The sequence below is a fragment of the Colossoma macropomum genome, unplaced genomic scaffold (assembly GCF_904425465.1).
Source record: "Colossoma macropomum unplaced genomic scaffold, Colossoma_macropomum, whole genome shotgun sequence".
NCBI classification, from domain to species: Eukaryota; Metazoa; Chordata; class Actinopteri; order Characiformes; family Serrasalmidae; genus Colossoma; species Colossoma macropomum.
This window is the reverse complement of record NW_023494792.1, coordinates 38,844,407-38,867,466: the sequence shown is the minus strand read 5'-3', so window position 1 is coordinate 38,867,466 and position 23,060 is coordinate 38,844,407. Positions and strand designations below refer to the sequence as shown.

Below are 23,060 nucleotides of genomic sequence, written 5' to 3'. Positions count from 1 at the left end.
TTTCATGACATTACAAAATCATTGATTCAAGTGTAGGCTGTATTTTGCAGTTTAATTTCCATATATGGACTGTGTGGACTGTGGAGTGAACAAGTGAACGTTTAAAAATGTTCACATTTTACTAGGCTTGGGCGATAAGGCGATGTAATTGAATATCATCGATGGTGGACGACTTATTTAGCATTAAACAGCTTGTACGTATGTTGGGAAATTGGGGTTAACATGTGGGTGCACACAGGTAGTCAGTTTTTTCTCTTAGACAAAGCGAGAGAGAGGTTTGCTAAGAAACTGTGTGTGTTTTATCTACTACGATGAGTAATGCTAGCTTTGCCACACGGCTTCTCCTTCTTATTTGCCATACTTGAAGAGAATTGAAAATTAATGCTGGCGTGCTTTAGAACTTCAGCTTGGCTTAAAGTGACTCGCTGCCTTTCTCAGATTATTGATATTATTGAATATTGTAATAAAGAGATTTATGGAAATTATGGAAGGAGGAAGAAAGCTAAGAAGATTGAGACTGGGAGAGGAAAAGAGAGAGACGCTGAAAGAATGACAGTGAGAGGGGGATAGATGTTCCACAGGTTAATGTAGGAGCACGTTCTAGCTGTGAGGATGGTCAGAGGGCAGTTTAAGAAAACATAGGCACCCATTAGCTCAGCACACTCATACAAACAAACACAACTTCCTGTCTCTCCACTCGCTCTTTGTCTTCAGATTTTCATGGAAGGAGACCTGGGCAAAAGCTCTGGATCTCACCATTCTCACACCTTTCCCTTTTCCCTCTCTGTCAAACACCTCCACAAACAAGTTGCCCTTTGTGGTGCAGAATGAACTCCCCAGATTTGTGACAAAGCACTAAAACACTCAACGGACAAGTTCTCTTTAGTGGCCTGTCAGGAAGTTGCTGTCTCTGTTTCACTGCTGTAAGACACACACTCTTCCCTGCTTAGTAGGTGAGCTCTGCTTAGATGTTTATGCCTTCATGAGAAAATGATAGCAGAAGGAAAATCAGTTCCCACTTTTTTGCCACACAGCTTCCCCTTCTTATTTGCCATACTTGGAAGAGAATTGAAAATAAATGCTGTCGTGCTTTAGAACTTTAGCTTGGCTTAAAGTGACTCGCTGCAGTGGGAAAAATAACTGCTACAATGACTGACAGAAGAGCAGCTAAGTTAGCTCTAACCTGAGAGAAAGTTCTTCTGATGTGCGTCTACAGCTGATGTTCTAAGGAAAAGATAATAAATAGTATTAATTAAATGTATGCATTATACACACTTTGTTAAAACACTGAGTTTTAATGGGTCCTTTAAAAGTCTTCCCACTGTGTCTGCTGTGTGTGATTTACTGAGTAAAATGTGCAGTGGTTATTTGAATTACTTAATGACTGAAAATGCTACATATTGATGGAAAACGGCTTGTTTTTAGTGTGGAAAGCAAGTGAGCACGGCTTTGTACAGTCTAAAGTTTGTGTTAGCACGCAAGTCACCACAAATATGTGGCAGAAGAAGCTCATGAATGCGTGTGTTTGCAGTAGTGTTTTATAATGACAGATAAAGTTGTTCTCAATAAATGTTGGGTTGCTCAGTATTATTTAATAAGTGGTTTTAGTAAAACCACATAAGGGGTTGGAAGAGCGATATCATCGATAATCATGCTTTTTTTATTAATTTTTTTTAACTAGAAAATATCTTGCTAATTATTTTTAGATGTTGCCTAGGCTCTTTAAGAAAAGAAAATTCAGTTTTTCTTGATAGGGAACTTTTAATTCTATGCAGGGATCTCGTTGTGCTTCATGTGAAGAACTTTTATATGTAACATTAATGAAACTTCAACTGAAGTGCACTGAATCAGGCTTAGTTTTGCAGTGTTTTACTTCACTGTGCATGCAGAAAGGACTAAGCTTGGCGCTGCCATTGTATGGCATTGGTCCGTGTATGTTGTGGTTAACATTGGCACTCTGTGTTTGGCCTTCGTGGTCTGGAGAGAGAAAGAGGTGGAGTGAGGGAGGGTAGCCTGTGATGTGCTTTCAGAACTTTTAGAGATTAGCACCATTACGAAAATTCAATTAATTGTTTACTAGATTGGTATTAGCACTGATACTGCTAGCCTTTGGCAGATTGTTGATATTGAATATTGTAATAATTTAAAGGAGTGATTAATATTATACAGATCATTGTTCTTTTGTTCTCTTTCACATGCTATATCGTGTTTTATGTACAAACTGCACAAAACAGAACATCAACAACTAAGTCATTACATACATACTTTTAACAGCACACCGAAGCACTATAACGTAGACTTTAAGCCAAAGAATGCTAGAGTTCGTGCAACGTAGGTACATTATAACATGGACTACCCTTGCAAAGAATGCTGGGATACATACAAATGAAACAAAGACTCCAGTGCATGAGACCTACTCCCTGTCGAAGGAATGGGCGAGTTTGTCTGGGTAAAAGGGGCCACTTTGTTGATTTTGACTATTAAATGACTTGATTGACTGTCTTCTCTGCTACCAACCAGTCCCACTTCAGCATACTGAGTTGGATGATGTGTCCTGAGATGTAATTGCAAATTGGGAGTATTTCCACCCTCACCTATAATCTGTTTTCTGGACAGACTGCATGTAATATTGTTAACATGCAATGGTTCTCTGCATTTGCTTGGATGGAAACCAAAATATTACCAAACAGGCACATTATTCGTAAATAAGTAGTATAAGAAGCTATCCCAGATGGTAATTATATGGTAATTATATTAGTCAATGAAAAATGCAAGCTAAACTAAGGCACTGTAACGCTCACGTGGTATTTGGATCAGTGATATTGTTTATCGTGGTAATTCTGCAGATGATAATTGTTTGTCTAAAGTTACATTAGCATCCAAACGTAATGCTAATTTTTGTGGAACAGATCAGCTCTTGGTCAAATGTGACTGATCTGTGAATGATAATATTTAGTGTTGGACTAATATGCTGCAGTATCTGCATTTCATAAATTTTTCTGCATTGTAATGCTATATAAGTGAATGCTGTATTTTTTGTAATGCTAATCCTGGTACATGTGTCCCCGACTCAATTCTAGAAACGATTATGCGTAAGTTATGGCTGGTCTAAATAATTTAAATACTCAAGTATTCGTTAATTACGGTGGTGTTTTTATTTCTTTCTAGAATTCAAAAGCTACATCTGAATCCAAGTCATTAAATTTTTTGCCTCATTTATATGATTAATAAGCAAAGGCCTAAGTACATTAGTTATTGTTAATATAAGGAAAATGCTACAAATAAATTATAGCTGGTTTGGTGTAGAATATTCCTTTGTCCCTTTTCCCCTCCCCAGTCTGTTCAGTTTGGCATTTGAAAGGGTCTTTTTTCAGTTGAACTGTTGTTTCTTAATTTGACTAATCTCTACTCTGTAGTACACATAGGGATGTGTGTGTGTGTGCGTGTGTGTGTGTGTGTGTGTGTGTGTGTGTGTGTACTTTGTTAGTAATGGAATGCATCAGGCTAAGAGAGCAAAGGAGACAGCAGGCCAGTTTAAACTGCAGAGAAAAGTCACCCTAAGTAAAGAATGTGTGAAGAGTCCTTGGAGAGGAAAAAGAGGGTGGTGGGGCTAAAGAGATTTATGGAAATTATGGAAGGAGGAAGAATGCTAAGAAGATTGAGACTGGGAGAGGAAAAGAGAGAGAGACGTTGAAAGAATGACAGTGAGAGGGGGATAGAAATATTCCACAGGTTAATGTAGGAGCACGTTCTAGCTGTGAGGATGGTCAGAGGGCAGTTTAAGAAAACATAGGCACCCGTTAGCTCAGTACACTTATACAAACAAACACAACTTCCTGTCTCTCCACTCGCTCTTTGTCTTCAGATTTTCATGGAAGGAGACCTGGGCAAAAGCTCTGGATCTCACCATTCTCACACCTTTCCCTTTTCCCCTCTGTCAAACACCTCCACAAACAAGTTGCCCTTTGTGGTGCAGAATGAACTCCCCAGATTTGTGACAAAGCACTAAAACACTCAACGGACAAGTTCTCTTTAGTGGCCTGTCAGGAAGTTGCTGTCTCTGTTTCACTGCTGTAAGACACACACTCTTCCCTGCTTAGTAGGTGAGCTCTGCTTAGATGTTTATGCCTTCATGAGAAAATGATAGCAGAAGGAAAATCAGTTACTTTCTTGGTCAAAGCTATTTTTGGTCTTGTTTCTTGTAGACACTACACAGCTTCCAAAATCTAAGAATCACTGCGCTGTTCATGCATCTTGGTACTTTATTGCTTTGCTTTTTTTTCTGGCTAATATTGTGAGTTAGGACTTTTGAAGGCCTGTTTTTTGGCCAAGAGGACCAGCGTATCCACTTTTTCTGGCTTGAGGCTTGAATGCTGCCATGCTGACGTTTCTGATTTTGCATCTACAAGTAGTTTACAAGCTCTGTTGTTTTTAGGGTTAATTTACTCAGTTAAAGCTTGATGATTATGTAGGCTCTAATAACAGTTGTAGGTCTTTAAAAATTGCACTCTTTGATATAAAAATGCTTAATCCTTTAGCCCTATATAGAGGTATGCACTTTACACTATAAATACTGTTCAGTTTTTCATGCTGAGACTTCCTGTGACAAAGCGAGTCTGAAAGCAAAATACCGGTGTCTTGGAAAAATTACAGTTAAAAAAAAAACAACTGGACCCTAGCCAACTTTTGCAGAAATAGGAATTACAAAAATGAGACAACTACAAAAACAACAGTGTTCTGTAGTTTCACACTTCTTGTGAATCAGTATTGTTTCCAGAGCTGTGCTAGCTGCTCCTTCGTTTTCAATGTTTATGCAGACCATGAGCGACCATCAGCAGCACAAAGGAGAAATGTCCTGCAAATCCTCAGAGGCAGAGCCTGTCACTCAATTTTCATGGCACCTTTCTCCAATAATTGTTTTTTTTTCCCCCACCCTTCTTTTCCCCCCTTGGGCTCTTATTGGTTTTTGCTCAGCACTGTTCTTACTACTTGCCATACAGGTTATCACCCTAGAACATTTCAAACATGCTTAAAAATATCAGGCCATCTGCAACAGCTCCCAGACTGGGAATCGTGTGACGCAAATGAGCGGTCATGAAAGTCACATGCAGTAGTTTGAGCTAAGGGGTTAATTGCAGATCCCAAAAATGTGTCTGACATGAGAATCGGGGCTGAACTGGTGTAGTAGTGATGCCCCTGCTGTGTTGTGCACCTTTTTATAACTGTCCTTTCATTTGTGCTAAACATTTGTAGTGCTTTATGTTAAATGCTTAAATGGTTACCTGATCTTCCACTTCCCATGAGCCATCAGCACTCTCCACCCAGCTGTTGCACTTCCCCACCCCCACAAGGTAATGTGGGGGTCAATGGTTTGAGTAGCAGCTGAATGGAAAGAGTACCAAGTACCCACAAAGGATCTGATCCTATTACTGTTGTAATATTCTTGTTTTATTGGTGCTGGTCTCAAAGATTCAGAATTCCTGCCATCCGTTCAGCTGATGGAGAAAAAGGCTCAGTTAACTCTTCTGCCCTGAAAGACAGACTCTAACATCATTCTTTCCTTGTATGCACTGAGTTGCTTTGGTTTTATGTATTTCCATGTTGCTCAGCAACAGTTCTCCTAGCCTACATATTCATTTTGGGACGTGGACCCCATGACCACTGTACACTAACTGACATGCTTGTTGGTCTACCCCCCCTGTTCCAGGACCCTCGGCTGGGTCAATGTGAGCTTGCCTTTACAGCTGAAAGGTAAACCTGCTCCTTCTGCTGCTGGGCCCCTCTTTGGCCAGTGTCCAGATGCCCACTTAAAACCTTGACTGTTCTTGTTCCTCAACAACCTTACCCTTTTCCTTGTCGGAAATGCTGGCCTCCGACAGCCATGTGACCGCCACTTACCCCATAGTATTGGCCCTGCATTGGTAAAGATTAAAGGTCAGCGCTCCCTGCAGCCACAGTGTTGATTTACAATTAGTGACCCTTCCGCTGTCACAGGCACAACCTTTGCCCTACACACACACGCATGCACACAAAGCCAGCCGGATGTTTTGCACTGTGCAACATACTGTGTTGATGTAGATTATGCTGTAGTTTTTAGCAGTGTTTGGGATTTGTTACTAGCTATTTATGTGCTGTAGTAATCTTTTTTAACTGTACATTTGAATGTATACAGGATTTAATATGGTTGTTAAGAAGGTGCATTCTGTTGTTGTAAATGTGCTTGTTTGGCACCTTGAGGTCCTGTGATATTTTAAACTTTATTTAAGTCTGATGGTTTACTCCTGTTGTTTTATTTATTTATTTATTTATTTATTTATTTATTTATTAAATTGATTTGGTCAGTTGCAGATTGTTGTTACTATTTCTATTTGTTTAGCAAGACTCCCTCCCCTGCCTCTGATCATGGTTTTTTTCATGCTGATGTCCAGAGTACATCCATTTTAATTTGATTCATTTTTATTTGTCCAGAATTGAGCAGATGGACAATGTCATGAAGCATTTGTTACTCCCTTAGATGACAAAATAAAGAGCAGTTAAGAATCAGGGCAATACACCATTGTCTGGAATTACAGGCAAGTTGGGTTATGTACACTATTAAAAAAAAAAAAGATGGTTATTCAAGCGTTCCTTTAGCCAATACAGTGGTTAAACATAAAAGTGTGAAGACTCTAAGAACAGTTTGCATGGTGAAAGGGTTCTTCAGATTGATGGAGAATGTGCTGCAGATGCCTCTATATAGAAACATTTTGAAAGGTTCTATATAGCACCAAAAAGGGTTCTTCTATAATTATTACATCAAGCTTGTAACAATAGGTTTGTGCTCTATAGAACTCTTTTCAAAAAGGTTCTGTTTACAGTACATTTTGTATCAGTCTAAAGAAACCTTTTATTACGCAAAGAACCCTTTAAAGGGTTTTTGACTGTTCATGGTTCTATATAGAACTTTTTATTATTTTTTTTTTTTACTACAGAAAAAAACATCTTTTTAAATTGTGTAGGTTAGTGAGCCAGAAGCAGATATTAATGAGAATAATTGATGTGCATACAGGTAAATAAATAAATAGTATTCTTTACTAAGAGAGTTATTGAAAGATCCTTTTTGAACTTTACTAATTATGTTGGCCAAAGACACAGAAGGTGAGTGGCCCAGATAGGGGTCCCAGGGATTCACAGAGGTGAAGATAACAAAGTTATTGCTGACAGGATGTGCTAAAGGGTGCCAGGTGCACCAAAGAACAAAAGGAATGGTAACTTGTTTTCTTTTTTAATTAAGTTCTAATGTTTTTTGCCATAGGTACATGTACTGGACAGACTGGGGTGAGATTCCGAAGATTGAGAGGGCGGGTATGGATGGCACAAATCGAGCTGTTATCGTTGACACTGAAATCTACTGGCCCAACGGGCTTACTTTAGACTACAGCCAGCAGAAACTGTACTGGGCCGATGCTAAGTTTAACTTTATTCACCGTTCCAACCTGGATGGCATGGGAAGGTAAGCCTTGTCCAGTCTTCATTTTACTTTCTGATCAGTTCACTAAAAGAATTGCATGATGTAAACCAAAGTCACTGCAATTAGTCCAATTGTAACCAAAGTAGTCAAATCTGTGACTTATGTTGTCATACCTTGTTTTCACTGAGGTGTAGTCTCTTTTTAAAATTCCAGTCAAGCTGCACAAACATTCTTTTTGGAGTTGTTGAGGTTTTTTCCTTAAGTTGGCATGTTTTCTTGATGTAGTCTATGTAAACCGAGAAAGTCGATGACATTCAATTTACATGGCTGGGGCTTTAATCAAAGCCGCTGACTTTTCCCAGCTTGCCTCATATCAAATTCCACCCCAGGTGGTGGCAAGTTCTACTGCAGTTTCTTATGTTTGTTTACTCACTTGTTTATTTACTGCTATGATGTTTCTTTACTCTCAGAGAGGTTGTGCTGAAGGGCTCACTCCCACACCCATTTGCTCTGACGCTGTACGAAGACACGCTGTTCTGGACAGACTGGAACACACACTCTATACACTCCTGCCAGAAGCAGACGGGACAGGAACGTCGTGAGATCCACACCAACATCTTTTCTCCCATGGACATCCACGTCTTCAGCCAGAAGAGACAGCCCACTGGTAAACCATCAGCAAGCAACACTAATTGCAACACAGCCAGTTTAAGAATCCTTTGAGGCTAATTGCGTAGTGGTGTTCTTTATTTATTTAACACATTGAACAGCATGTTTAAGGCCCCTCAGTCGTTACAAGCCAGCTGAACTATTCACTGGGATTTAAATACACTCTTCTCTTACTGTTAGGCATTAAAACGTGCATCCCTTTATTTCAGGCTTACGTCCCACCAAGCGCGTACGCTTTCCATTACCTGTGCCAGGTTTGCTTTGAAGCGTAATGTACCACAAACCAGACTCAAGAGCTAGAGCTTCGTCTAGCCTTTATTTTCCCTCCCACTGGTGCCTTTTAGAGTCTTTTCCTGAAACAATGCACAAAGCTCTATTGGCTTGTTTGGTAATACTACTCTGCAGAAATGATTATGGCACAGTCACCTTTCTGCTTCTCTGTGCTGAGGACATACAATGGAGCCCCTGTTCTGATTGAATGCAGAGAATTTCTCATGGCTGAGAGAAAAGCCTGGGATTCGGTCATAGTACCAATCCGAGCTACGCTGCCATACTGCTTTTCTCTCGCTTGCACTCTCTCTTGAGAAATCCAGTGCTGAATGTCTCCATTACATGGCTTTATGTAAACACGTTGACTTAAATTCCTGGAAAACTGTACTCTGGCTTCACTGAGGGTCTGACTTCATAAAGGGTGTTCCAGGCTAGAGCAGTTCAGCTTGTTTCCACTTTGTCTTCCATTTAATTCAGACAAGTGAATGCTCATTGCATGCCATTTTTATGCAAAGACCTTTGTAAATCATTTTTAGCCCTATCTATGATTGTAGCTGAATGTGCTACAAAAGGTAGTTGAAGGTTTCTCCCCTTCAAAAGTCTTTTTAAAGCCATAACAGTCGTTTTCAGAACAAAAGAGCAGATCCGGCACTGAATTTGTTGAAACAAAAACAGAGTGGAGCTGTGGGCGTCTTCATCTAAAAACCCTAGACAGAGCTATGAATGCAATAGTGAGTGACACTTCCCAAAAAAAACCTAAACATTTTTAAATATTCACATTCCTAGTAGGTTCTTCTGCTTTATTTGACCTGAAACACACCAGCACAGTGATATCAGAAAATGAACCTGGTGTGTTTAAGGGTGTAATGCAGTAAAAGTAAAAGTTATAAAAATCAAACATCTATAATATTGACAGTGTGTCTTTGAGGTAGACTGCTTTTGATCATGATTATGCCATTTTGTTCATTAGCAGCAGAGGCTTGAGCTATGAGCAGATATTACTTCAGTACTCTAGGTCATGAAGTGTGCTTTTTACTTGCAAGACAAGGAGGGAGAAGTCTAGCTGTTCACTCACAGCAGCACACACCAGTGGGGCAGTTAGCAGAGTTAGCTAGCAAACTACTTTAACTGCTGAAATCATGTGAGTATTTTAAAGGTACTGGATGTTAATTGTTGAGGTTTCTTTTATTTGTACTTCCTTTTATATGCTATCTTAGTGAATAATTTTGTATGTTCTTCCAGAATAAGCCATTTATTTTCTACAGGGTACTAAATGCTACTCAGACTTAATAGAAAGTGTTATAAAATGCATATAGCATTATTTATAACTATTAATATCAAATGCGAGAAAAAATATATTGTGATAAGATTTTTGCCTGGTCTTAAAGTTTGTATCTTTTGGTCTTTTACAGATGTGAGTACTCCCTGCTCTCTGATGAATGGTGGCTGTTCGCACCTGTGCCTGCTGTCTCCAATGAAGCCCTACTACCAGTGTGCCTGTCCCACCGGTGTGCAACTGCTGGAGGACAACAAGACCTGCCGAGATGGTGAGATACCTTCTCTTTCTCACCCATATACACTCTTCAGCAAACTGGCATGAGTATTGTGCCCAATTAATAAGCTTATATCATCACAGTCAGATCAGATAAGCTGTTGTAAACTAGAGTAGTGCACTTCTCATCAGTTGTTGTTGAACTGTGTAAGGAAGATAATTTCCCAGGGAGATGAGATTCCCAGACCTGTACATAAATATATGTACACAGCCTCACATTGTTTGCTACATATGTGAGTGAAATTCTTGTTCTGTCTTTTGAAGTGGCCAAAAGGAAACCTCTTTGAGTTTTAAGCTTGTGCATTTTAGGCTTCAGCTGAAGCATATTTGTTGTAGGAGATTGTTAATGGAGGGTATTGCACTTCATAAGAAATCTGAACTCAAGTAGCACAAAGACTGCTGAGCTGATATGCAGACGTTTGTTAGTAGGGCAGAGGCTGAGATTATATTGCTGTTCCCCCCTTTTCTTTCCTCAGTGAATCAATTGCCAGAAAACTGCACTTTTTCTAAATTTTACACAACCACAGTCTGTCTGTGTGTCTTCTGTTGCCTATGTGATATTGAAGCTCAGAGTAATAGAATTCTTTGCGCTGAGGCTGCTAGTGCAATTGAGACTTTCTCCCCAAATATTCATTCTCTCTCTCTGTTGCTCTCTCTCAAGCGGTCTCTGCCTTTCTCTTTTGCTCGTTTACCATCTCTACTCCTTTATTGCACTCTCTCTAGCTTTCACTGACTTTCTCTCTCTCTCACTTTTGCTTGGTTGATGTGTGCAGCTGAAGGTGCAGGGGGAGCTGACCTGTGGTCGCTATAGCAACATGGCTTCATTGAGGGAGCTTGTAGATCTCACAATTGTGGCCATTCTCCTTCTTTATTCATATTCTCTCTCTCTCTCTCTCTCTCTCTCTCTCTCTCTCTCTCTCTCTCTCTCTCTCTCTCTCTCTCTCTGTCTCCTCTCTCTCTCTCTCTCTCTCTCTCTCTCTCTCTCTCTCTCTCTCTCTCTCTCTCTGTATTTTTCTGCTTCATTTCCCCCAGTCAGCAGAAAGAGTGACGAGCAGGCTTTTGTTGAGCAGCGGATCACATGCTCACAATACGGCCTTTCACTGGTCAGCCTTTAACAGCTCAAGAGCACTGTGTGTCTGTCCCGCTGGGGGCCTCCATCACTCTCCCTTAAGCATTTAACAGACCTGAGTTTCACTCACCGGGCAACCCACCAGCCCCTTGACAAAGTGACATCTCTGTATTGTCCTTCCCCCCAAGAACCTCTCATCTTTTTCTGTTACTGGGGGAAAAAAACACTCCTCTTCTCTCTCTCTCTATCTCTCTCTCTCTCTCTCTCTCTCTCTCTTTCTCTCTCTTTCTCTCTTTCTCTCTCTCTCTCTCTTTCTCTCTCTCTCTTCCTTCTCTTCCTTCTCTATCTCTCTTTCTCTCTCTGTCTCTCCACCCCTCCCTGCCTCTATTATTCTCTCCCTGTCTCCCCTTCCCTCCCTCTATTATTCTCTCCCTCTGTCTCTCTCTCATATGCGGGCACTCTCTGCAACCCAAGCTGCTGGTCACATGCGTCCAGGGGCCTCCCAAGCGGCTGATTCAGATTGTTCTGAAACGTGCATAGCAACAGTGAAAGTATTAGTCATTCAGTACATGACACTGCTGTAGCGATGTTCTAATTGGGCATGATCTTACTAGGATGTCTTCAGTTTCTAGAAATCACTGCAACCTGAAGTCTACTTTTAAGTTTTGCAACAGATGTGAGCTTTTCAATAATTGCACTAAAACGTGAAGTACACTTGCCATGCTCCCAGTACACTCAATAACACAGGCACCCCATGAGCAGCTCTGTTTTGTCTATTTCTGTTCAGGACTCTAAGTAACAGTAGAGCAGTGATACATCAGTTCTGACAGGAACTAGATAGTGTGTTGTTATTGGCCAATACTCATGCCTTCTTATACTGGTTCAGTTTCTTGCCTTTGTTTTGAAAAGTTTAAAGCTTTTGTAGTGAAATACATGCAAAGCAAGAGTGAAGTTCTAGTAGAAAATGCAAAAGCCAGGCATTTCTAGCTTGGAAACCTTTTGAGTCTGATGGCTAAATAAAGCAGCCTTGCCTTCCTATGAATGAAGGATGTCCAGTGCCCTTTTTTGGACTACGCCCAGTCTTCCACATGGGGCACTGAGATCAAAGATAAAGGCCCTGTGCTTGAATGAATTTCTAGGATTATGTAGGCTTGGAAGTTTCTTGTGAACAGCAGGTTTTTTTTAAGCAAATTTGCAGTTCCAAGGTGTCTCCTGAGGGGTGACAGCAAGACTATAGGTTGAAGGATGACTTCATTAAATTTAATGATTTGTGGAAACCCAGAGTTCTGGGGTGTTATTAGGAAAGAGAAGATTTTGCCCATGCCCACCTTCACTACACACAAACTGATAGGATTTTACTAATTACGATCATAAAGGCTTTATTATTGCAGATCAACAAGACACTGTTTGATAGAAACAAGGTCCTTTGCGTCCTCTGTTTTTGCTGAGAAAATTGTTTTGATGGGAATAGGCTTCACCTGCCAAGGTTTTGCATTTACCTAGTACATTTGCCTATAGCTATGTGATTTATAAAGTAGAGCTCACAGCTGGTAGGTAAAGAAACCCAGATGCTTAAAGGCACTTCCTTGGGTCTCAGAGTAGGAGAAGTGTTGTATTAGCGTTCTCAGTAACATGTATGACATTTCTTCTTGCAGGTGCCACACAGCTCCTCCTTCTGGCCCGTCGAACAGACCTGCGACGAATCTCCTTGGACACTCCAGACTTTACAGACGTTGTGCTGCACGCCGAGGACATCCGACATGCTATCGCCATCGACTACGATCCTGTAGACGGCCACATCTACTGGACAGACGATGAGGTGCAGGCCATCCGCAGGTCTCGTCTAGATGGCAGCGAAGCCCAGTTCATTGTCACCTCCCAGGTGAACCACCCAGATGGGATTGCCGTGGACTGGATCGCAAGGAACCTCTACTGGACGGACACTGGCACGGATCGAATTGAGGTGACACGGCTAAATGGAACAATGAGGAAGATTTTGATCTCGGAAGACCTAGATGAGCCAAGAGCCATTGTTCTGGATCCTGTTTCAGGGTGGGTCCCTTTTTTTTCCCCTGATATACTATAATAGAGGGTCACAGATGTGTAAATGTCCACGGTATAAACTCTAGTTATCCTAAAAGCAGCACAACATCTCGTTCTTGTGTTGTACTAAAGTCAGTGGTTAAGATTATATCTGAATTTATTTACTGCCAGCTGCAAGAGTTTTGTTTGGGTGCAAGATTAGCCACAAGCCTGAGGTAAACCAAATGTTTTCAAGGAAGTGAGGTCATCAATATGAACTGCTGGCCTCTCTCTCAGCCTCCTGTTGCTGAGCAACAGTCTCCATAGCAACAGCTGCAGAATGCCTCAGATTGTGATGGCTAGCTATAGTGGACAGAGCGCAGTGTATTTGTATGTCTGTGGCATAAACTCCAGCTCAGGTGGGATTCCTGCTTGGTCTCCCTTGTTGCAGGTCATTGTACAGTGGTAGAGAGAGTTGGCAGCCGATTACATCATTTTCTCTCCGTAGTCTAGCCATTGCTGCAGCATCTGCAGGGAAGGGGTTATAGGGTGGCAGCATTACTCAGCTGCAGATCTTTTTCTCTCCCTTCCTCCTCTATCTTTCCCCGAGACAAACTAAACATGAATATGAACAGCTTAAATAACTCTCATAAACTCAACAAAATGGTGTTTTAGACAAAACTCCATCGCTGAGTGCTATTTGCAGTGGCTCCTACATTAGTCAGTATAGGTTCACGCGGGCACACGCACAAAACGAGTGAACTGTTGGACATGCTTGTGTATGAAGCATCATGAACACATTTTGGGTCAGTTTCAGACTGCTACAGCTCGTGTGCACTGGTCATTCACACAGTTTTTGTGCTGCTGACTGAAACAGCAGGAAAGATATACTTTTACCAAATGAATAAACAGTCAAATCTGTCACTTCGTTCAATAAAAATATAATTCTTAAAAGAGCACTGTACATCTGTTTATCCAGGACAGCATTCTGACTTGTGACTGGGCAATCGTTTCAAGCCTGGTGGACCAGGAAACTGTTAAGCACGACGAAGAAGAATGAATTAGCTCGTAAAACCCATCCAGCTGGCATGGAGTAAACTTAATGTGATAAACTTAACAAGCCTGGAATAGTGAGCTATCGTTGTTAGATATGGCAAACAATGAAATATTATCTTAGACACCAAATACAAGATGCAAAATGGAATTGAGGAAGAGTGAAGAGGTACGCAATGAAGAATAATATTTAGTTGCTGCTTTTGCTGCTACAATAATAATGGCAACAGTAGTAGTCACAACAATTATAATTTGCAAGGTTTTGTTATTGGTATTATCACTGTTAGTATTATACATTTTTTTTTTTTCACTTTTTTTGATATTGTGATGTGACATTGTTGTCGTCTGAATAGTAGAAATACTGCGTTATAACTTTAGTTCATATTGCCTACCCCCCACCTTCCAAGGAACTGTGGCCCCTGTTCTGCAGTGCTGCAGTGACTAGACTGCATGTATTTATATATTATAGAGTAGACCTTTTTTGTTTTTTTTTTTTGTTTTTTTGTTTGTTTGTTTTTTTTAAAGATGGAGTACCTTTACCTAAAGTATTTCTGTGATCCCTAAGGCTTTTGTTCTCCTAGGTACATGTACTGGACCGACTGGGGAGAGATTCCCAAGATTGAGCGTGCTGCTCTTGATGGCACAGAGCGGGTAGTGATGGTGAACACCTCTCTTGGTTGGCCCAATGGACTAGCGCTCGACTATGTGGAGAGAAAGATCTATTGGGGGGATGCCAAGACTGACAAGATTGAGGTAGGCTTGAGCTGTGTTTGGAATCTAAATATAATGTATACAGCAGTATATGCTGTTTGAATTCTCTGTGATAAATCTTTGTTGTCCCATGTCGTTCCCCAGTACCTCAAGTAGGATACATCAACAGTAGTTATCTGTCTGAAAAAAGAGAAACAAAACTGTATGTTGTGTTAAGTGACACATCATAGTGTCCCTGCTTTTAATATTTTTTACCCATGTACTGTTTCATTCCTTTCACTTCCTCCTCTTCCGTTTAGTCTCCTCTGCTTTGGCTTGTCTTGCTAAGTGGTGGGGGTCGGACAGCACCAATAATCCAGACAGATTGTGTGTGTGTGTGTGTGTGGTGTGTGTGTGTGTGTGTGTGTGCGCGCGCGCACATGCATGCTGCAGGAGGCCTTTTGTCCTTGGCACTATCTGGCAGCCTGCAGTAGTCCTACCCCATGCTGTGAACTCTGGTGCTGGCTTTGTCACAATGCTAACAGCACACCACGCCAGCGCCAGGAGACTGGCAGCTACACTAGACCATGCTCTTAGGAATTTATATCCCCCCCTTTTTCCCACCCCACACACGCACGCCATGAAGGTTGCCAGCAATCAGCTTTAAGGATGTTGGCAGTCTCTGTGGGTTTGTGAGCACTGAGAATGGGAGTTGGGATTTTGAAAAACTTAACAACCATCCATTTCAAATCCCACCCATTTCAATTCATAGTAAACCATGAATACTGTTTGTGTGTGACATGCATTGTACAAATGTTTAATCTGATTTTAATAAGTGAATGGAACCTGTTATCCTTATTAAGTGTGTGTGGCTGTGCATTTTGCTACCTCCAATGGGTTACAATAGTACATTAGTTTGATTGATTGATTCTCTTAACTTATAGAGGGGGTGTGAGCTGTTTCCCTCTATCCGTAGGGTTTTTGAGGGCAATTTTAAGCCTGGCAAGGTTTTGCTGTAGTGCTCTGCTCATGTCCATAATTTAGCCCTCTCCCTGCCCACATGAATTTCAGTTGAGTTATTTTTCATGGTTAATGGGAAAGGCTGTAAATGTACACCGGCAGAAAAACAGGCACATCTCCTTGAATTTCAAACCCGAGCCTTTCGCCTGGAGCCTGTAATAATGAAATGCAGCTTGGAGTGCGAGAGCTTGCCATAGCCGAGCACAAGGCCAGTGCGTATTCCTGACGTGTGCCAATCCAAACAAGGCGGTGATTAGTTTCTGTTCACGTCCTCCACTTCGGACGGCCTCATTTTCCTGGCCTCGAGTGGTAAAACCTACATCATCTGCCCCCTCAACATCTTCACGCTCGCCCCCACCCTTCTCCATCCCCACATCACAGCTCTCCTGCTGCTTGGAAATCCGATAGTTAAAGTTTAGCGCTTTGCGAGGTGTCGACAGGATGGCGGCAGACAGAATGGAAGGTTACATGGCCGTTTAAGGTAGTGCCCACATGTGTAAGGTGTTTATGTCTTCACAGTAAAACTTCACACAGGCCGCTGCAGCATCTTGTCTCAAAGCTGCTGCCGTTACTCATGGAACCGGGCCCTGGTAATTGTGTCTTCTTTTTGAATGGGCCAAATTTAAGTGCTCAATTATGAGTGAATAGTTTTTGGTTTGCTTTTAGAGACCTGGAGGCATTCCACTCAGACTGAGGAGAATGGACACAGGCCATTGCTCTGTGCTGGTGCAAGCTAATACATCAAAGGTTTTGTGATTTAACTGCCACTGGGCCAGCTTCTTTTGGTGGTTGAGGTAGTTTCTGCATACAGCAACGAAGAGCATGTTGGTCTGTTTTTGTTTTGTTCTGTTTTGGTCTGCAAAGAGCATCGGATTTTACTTTAAACTAGAACATTCTGACTTTGTCAAGAACACATTTGTATTATTGAAGTAATCACAGATTATTGATTCATAACCTGGTGAGTGCAATTATAGCTCTGCTAAGACTGCTTTAAGTAATGAGCAAATTCCAACTTTTTCTGAGTTACGTGAGCACATTAAAGCAGAGAAACCATTAAAATATGTAGTATGGATGGGGTTTTAGTGTGTTTTTAACTAGAAACCTCTAGTGGCCACTCACAGCAGTTGACAAAAAATAGACTCCAAGTGTAAATCTGTACTTCCTGCGCATGTGACTGCTGATATGTTCCTTGCCCTGTACATCCAGATCATAAGCCACGCACCAGGTAACCCTTTCTGGTCTAAAACAGGCTTGGCTTATTGAAGGCGTCCTTTGGAACCATTTAAACATGCACACAATGACACGGTAAGGTTGCCAGTTGCCGTCTCAACACACAAATATTGTTGGACAGGGCTGTAAATATTGCAACACTAGTATTCTCAAATCACCCCAAGCCTAGTAAAAAAAAAACAAGGAGGTACTTTAGGACGAGTAAAGCAGCTGGAACCACTGCTTTTACTTGTTTCTTGCCTAACTCAGATGTTCCAAATGGTATTTTAAAAAATGGCTGAGAGCCGACCCACTCTGCACCACTGATCTGAGTAGGAGTTGCAACTCATTCTAATTCTACGGCTCCGCTGCCAGAGTGAACAAACCTTGGCACATCTAGTTCTGCAATTCTAGAGTTTTCTGAAACGAGTAAACTGTAACGGAGTTGATTCAGTTAGAGATGGATTCAGTCTTCCATTAAAGCACCATCTCTGTGACACACAGGCACGGACTGTATGGATAATGATTGCCTTTTTTATTGAGGGCCATTCCTCTTCACGGTACCTGCTTCCGGCCAGTCCCTTGGAGGTTACTGTCTGTCGTCCAAGAGAAGGAGATTGTGTGTGTTTGTGTGTGTGTTTGTGTCGTGGGGGTTTTGAGAGGGGGAGGGGCACACAGACTATCCTGGGTCCGCTCAGCAAGGCGGTGTTTTGCGGCTGCAGCCCACATCTGGTTCCGATTGCGGCCTCTACTCCAGCTGCGGTCGGCACTGTTTAGAATAGCCCCAGAATCTGAAACCAAAACCACAGTGTGGTCACAACTCCCAAACCAGTGGAGACCTTTTGGCTGAGGCCATCACACTAAGGATGGAAACTCCATTTTATATATGCTCTGTGTGCTTGTGCGTCCTCACTTGTGCCTGTGTCTATATGTGTTTATGGGGGGAAAATGAGGAGAGCCTACTCTCTAGTTTCTAGTTTTTTGTTTCAGGCTGTTGTGTTTTGTGATATGTGTAAATCCATACAATGGCAGATGCTACATTTTGCCATTTAGATTGGCTCTTAGCTTTCAGTGCTATCAATGTATGTTAACCAGGACTTTGAATACATTCATTTCATAAGCTGAACAATGACGGTGAGTGAGAAACAAAGAGCAAGAAGTTTGGACTGAAAGGAAGCCCGAGTAGTTTTTCTGAAGCCTGAAGATCTGGACGGATGACTGAAGTGAGAGAGATTGAAATCAAAGGCCTATCACTGTCGCTATGTGTCAGGCTGTTGAAGTTTCTGTCTTATAAGCCGGAGTTTGTTTTCTTAGATGAATTAAACAGCTGGTAGGCGATTACTTAACTAAAATATATTCCAAGAATACTTTTGGCTGTGTTTGAATCATAGAAGAAAATAGAAAACCAATGTGTCAGCTGCTTAACAAAGCAATGGAATGGGCAGTCCTGTTTAAGCTCACTTTCTTACTCAGAAAAAAAGTGTTGAATGGTTGTGTGTTTGGATTGGCTGAGCAAAGGTAAACAAAAACTTGTGGTATTCAGAGTGACGAAAAACAGCTTCCCTCTGTGCACGTTCCTTGACAGTCACACATACATACACTTGCTCTTTCACACGCTCGCTCTCTCACCCTCACTCTCTCTCACGCACTTCTGCAATTCAGAGGAGAGGCAATGTGGCAGCCATGTGTGCTGCTGTTTGTTTGTCCGGCTGCTGCCAATTAATACAGGCTGGTTGTTTTGCCCAGTTTGCAACGAGTTCTCATTGCGCTCTCTCACTTCCCCCCACAGAAACACCGAAAAAATTCTGAAGTCAGATTTCCTCACTAATATACCCCCACCCTGCAAAATCATAGTCACATACTTAATCTGCACTGTACTTGCTGATAAGACCTGTATGGCTCAGAGAAAATCTGTACCCTACTGAGCATTATTGATTAACATTCACAAGGACTCCCAATGATCCATGACTTTTCACCTGATCATGGCTGTTTTTTTTTTCATTAATGAGACTTTAATATCTGTTTAATGCATGGCTGCATACTGTGTAGACAGAAGAGAGAAGTATTGTAAGACTTTTAGTTAGGCCTGTGTTAGGTGGCGGTTAACACAGTTACTGCAGTATCAGTACCCAGTGATTGGTAAAAACTCATTTACCACCAGGTTAAACTTACTGTTTCCATACCTGAACGTATTTGAGCTTTTACACATGTTGGGTTATGTGACCTACATTAATACCACATTTGTTGTACCTAGCATAGGTTCTGTAAACGCAGCTGTTGTGCTGTGCTGGTTGCATGTGCTTGGTGCTGCAGGCAGATATCTTGTCTGTGCAGAAAGCACTCTGTATGAAACGGTGGACATCCTCAGAAAACAGCATCAGGTTTCAGGCATCTGACAAAACAGCTTCAGGTATCAAGAGTAACACATGAGTAAAATTGTCTGTGCTGTCCAACATAAGGCACAACAGCCAATTGCAAACAGCCTCAGGGAAATTGCTTCAGAAAAGAAGGCAATAGGCTAAGCTAAACAGCCTCGCAAGTTCTTGTGACATTCACAGTTCTGTTCTTTATTTCTACATTAAAGTTTCATGACCATATTAAAGGTGACAATATACACCACCACAACTTTCACTGAACTGCCCTTTTATTATGTTCTTTAATTTCACAAAATTAAGCTTCAGCTCTCACGCATTACTGTCAGTCCCAGCTACACTCTTTAAAAAGATAGAACCATGAACATTTAAAGAACCCTTTGCACGATTAAAGGGTTCTTTGCATCATGGCAGTGTTCTTCAGACTGATGGAAAATGTGCTGTAGATGGTTCTATATATAATCTTTTTGAAAATGGTTCTGTATAGCACATAAAAAGGTTAATCTATCATGTAACAATAAAAGAACCCTTTTGGGTGCTATATAGAACACTTTTCAAAAAGGTTCTATATAGAACCATGTATAGCACAGTCATGCAAATTTTCCATCAACCTGAAGAACCTCTTATATAAAAGCCTTTGTAAAAAGCCCGTCAGCCCCTCACAACAACATTCCAACATCTAGTGTAAAGCCCTCCAAGAAAAGTAGAGACTGGTGGGGAGAGAAAACTCCTTATTAATACCCTTGATTTCAGGATTAACTTTTGATGAGCAGTTGTCTAAACACTTGTAAACATAAAATGTAAATGTCATTAAGTGGATCTTGGAAATATCAGTGATTATATCAGTCCTCACTGCTCTTTCTCATCTTCCTCCTCCTCCCCTCGTTCAATCCATTTATCATCTTTCAGGTGATGAATATGAATGGAACAGGCCGGAAAATCCTGGTTGAAGACAAACTCCCTCACATATTTGGGTTCACACTCCTTGGTGATTACATCTACTGGACCGACTGGCAACTCAGGAGCATTGAGCGTGTTCACAAACGCACTGCCGAAAGGGAAGTGATTGTCGACCAGCTGCCCGACCTCATGGGCCTGAAGGCCACGTATGTGCACCAAGTATTTGGTAAGTAGACCACAGATTGTCGAACAGTAATGCAAGGAGCCATAGCTAATCCAGTTGGTAACCAACTGTTAGCCTGTTATAAATTTCACATAACCCGCTTAAAGGAATAACATACCTACTTGGGTGGCATATATTGGAAGCCTAGCAAGTGGCATGCCTGCTTACATTTGTTTTCCGCTTTAGCATTTCAGTAAACTACCGTTAATGCCATTGTACAACATAAACAAATGAATGCACCAGTAGCTTTTTGAAGTAGGGGTGCATAATATATGGTGACATATTATTGTGATTAGTATAAACTGGTAAATGGGCAAAGGTTATTATTGTTCACATATTGGAATTAGGTCAGTATGAGTATACACATACACACAACTATACTAAACTAGTGTTTTGACAAGATTTGTGAAGTTACCTTCATTCACCTCCCATTGTAAAAAGTGTTTGCAAAAGAATATAAAATATTTACATAATGTGAATGTTTACAGTAGTTGTCATGTCTGATTTAGCTGTGATGTGGCTATGATTTTTAGAGTGTAATGCTTGTGGCACTTAATATATTCATTATAGCCTGAAAACGGTGTAAAAAGAAATATCTAAAAAGTAAAACAAGGGTATATTGTCACTGCAGCAAAGCACCAGAAGCTATTTTAGTGCTAATAGTGCCCCCTTGTGGAGAATCTTCAGCCTGCTACACGTGAGTGTGTGTGAGTTGCGGGCCAGGTCGATAAGGTGCTTTGTGTCTGAAAAGACCAGTTATTGGTACCATTACAACAAAGTGTTATTAGTTGTCATATCAGCCCAGGAATTCTATATTGGTTCATCCTGTTTGATGCAAAAAATAGGTTAATCTGTGAATAAAAAGACCCTTTAAATAAAATGTGGAACATGTGAGGCATTTTAAAAATATCTTTCCTCAACATTTCCTGGCAGCATAATTCTAGCTGTGAGAGTAGGCAGTGAAAAGTCTGTGTTGCAGTAATCACAAAGCTGAATCTGTGGGCAGTGCAGGCTGGAGGCTGCTTGGGGAAATGGGGAGCTGTCTGCCTATTAATAATTGAGCACTTCACCTCAGCTGATGGTGGGAGCCTGCATCCAGACTGTTGTTGTTTTCCCTTTGCCTCCAAGAGGATTACAAGACTGAGGTACTACATTCCCCTGCCCCCCACACTCATCCTCATCCTCATTCTTATTCTCTCTCTCTCTCTCTCTCTCTCTCTCTCTCTCTCTCTCTCTCTCAGGTACGAACCCATGTGCTGAAAATAACGGCGGTTGCAGTCACCTGTGCCTGTACAAGCCGCAGGGTGTGGCATGCGCGTGCCCCATCGGCCTTGAGCTCATTGCTGACATGAGCACTTGCATCGTGCCTGAGGCCTTCCTGCTCTTTTCCCGCCACAGTGACATCAGGCGTATCTCCCTGGAAACCAACAATAACAACGTGGCTATCCCGCTGTCTGGTGTGAAGGAAGCGTCCGCGCTGGATTTCGATGTCACAGACAACCGTATCTACTGGACTGACATCACACTGAAGGTGAGAATGAGAATGAGAATGAGCATGGAGTGTGAACAAACACACACACACACAAACCCACACACACACACACACACACAGGAGCCTGCCTGTTCTTCTTTTTGACTGGCTGGCTCTCTGCCCAAAGCATGGTTCAATAATGGGCTCCCCGGAGATGCCAGTTTGGAAATAATTGATGCCCCCCCCCACTTCTCTCTCGCTTGCTTGTTTGGCTTTTTCTCTCTCTCTTTCCCTCTCTCTCCCCCCTTTCCCTCTCTCTCTCCCCTTCTCCCTCGCACATATTCCCCTAATCTCCCTCATATCTCCTGAACTTGTTTTTTTTCTGTAAGCCTTGGATGGTGTATTCAGTATTTCTAGTGTCTTATTACTGCACTCTGCAGTTCTGCAAAGTAGTTTTGGTAAGTAAGGTAGACCATTAAATAAAAACTGCAAAACTCTTGTAGTTGACTAAGCCCTCTCTAGCTGAATATTCCCACACCTGCTCAGTAAAACTTGAAGATTTCAGCATTAGTATGGCTAGAGTTCTTTTATGTTCTTATTTTAGATTAATTTGTTGGTTCAGTTTCTTTCCCCCCAAAACAAAAAATAAGAAAAAAGACAGAAACACTGGTCTTTTGGACATTGTATTCATTAGAGACAGACAGAATGGGGGCAGTATAAGTGCAATTTTAGAGAGATGCAGAAATTGCTTCATTTTAGTTGAGCGTACTCTGGCAGATGGTGTTATTTGTGTGTTTGTGTTTAAACTTGTTCAGTTAATTTTGTAAGTTTTGTGTATGTATGTGTTTGCAAGTGTGATGGGGGTTGGGAGATACAGTAGGTGTGTGTCTGTGTGTGTGACCTTGCTTCGGGTCTTCCAGCAGCTGGAGTTACCGTAGTTCTTTTGTCAAAGGTTTTGTTTTTCATTTCTCTAACGAGGCGTCTGGGGCCCTCCTATGTACTAGACTAACCCAGACCTTGAATGTCAGTTTTCTCTCTGTAAGAGAGAGAGAAATGGTTTGTTGTTAAAGAGGCAGCATCCCCCTTCATG

At 41.5% G+C, this 23,060-nt stretch overlaps 1 protein-coding gene across 2 annotated transcripts in view; it reads left to right on the top strand.

Moving 5' to 3' along the window:
• The window catches only part of lrp6 (low density lipoprotein receptor-related protein 6), a 54,532-nt gene that overhangs the window by 13,641 nt on the left and 17,831 nt on the right, over positions 1–23,060 (top strand). For both annotated transcript variants that reach the window (XM_036577121.1, XM_036577122.1), the window contains exons 3-9: positions 7,295–7,492; positions 7,921–8,117; positions 9,802–9,936; positions 12,666–13,062; positions 14,667–14,838; positions 20,286–20,502; positions 21,741–22,030. In XM_036577121.1, coding sequence (XP_036433014.1) covers positions 7,295–7,492; positions 7,921–8,117; positions 9,802–9,936; positions 12,666–13,062; positions 14,667–14,838; positions 20,286–20,502; positions 21,741–22,030 — 1,606 coding nt within the window. The remainder of the gene's footprint in view (positions 1–7,294; positions 7,493–7,920; positions 8,118–9,801; positions 9,937–12,665; positions 13,063–14,666; positions 14,839–20,285; positions 20,503–21,740; positions 22,031–23,060) is intronic.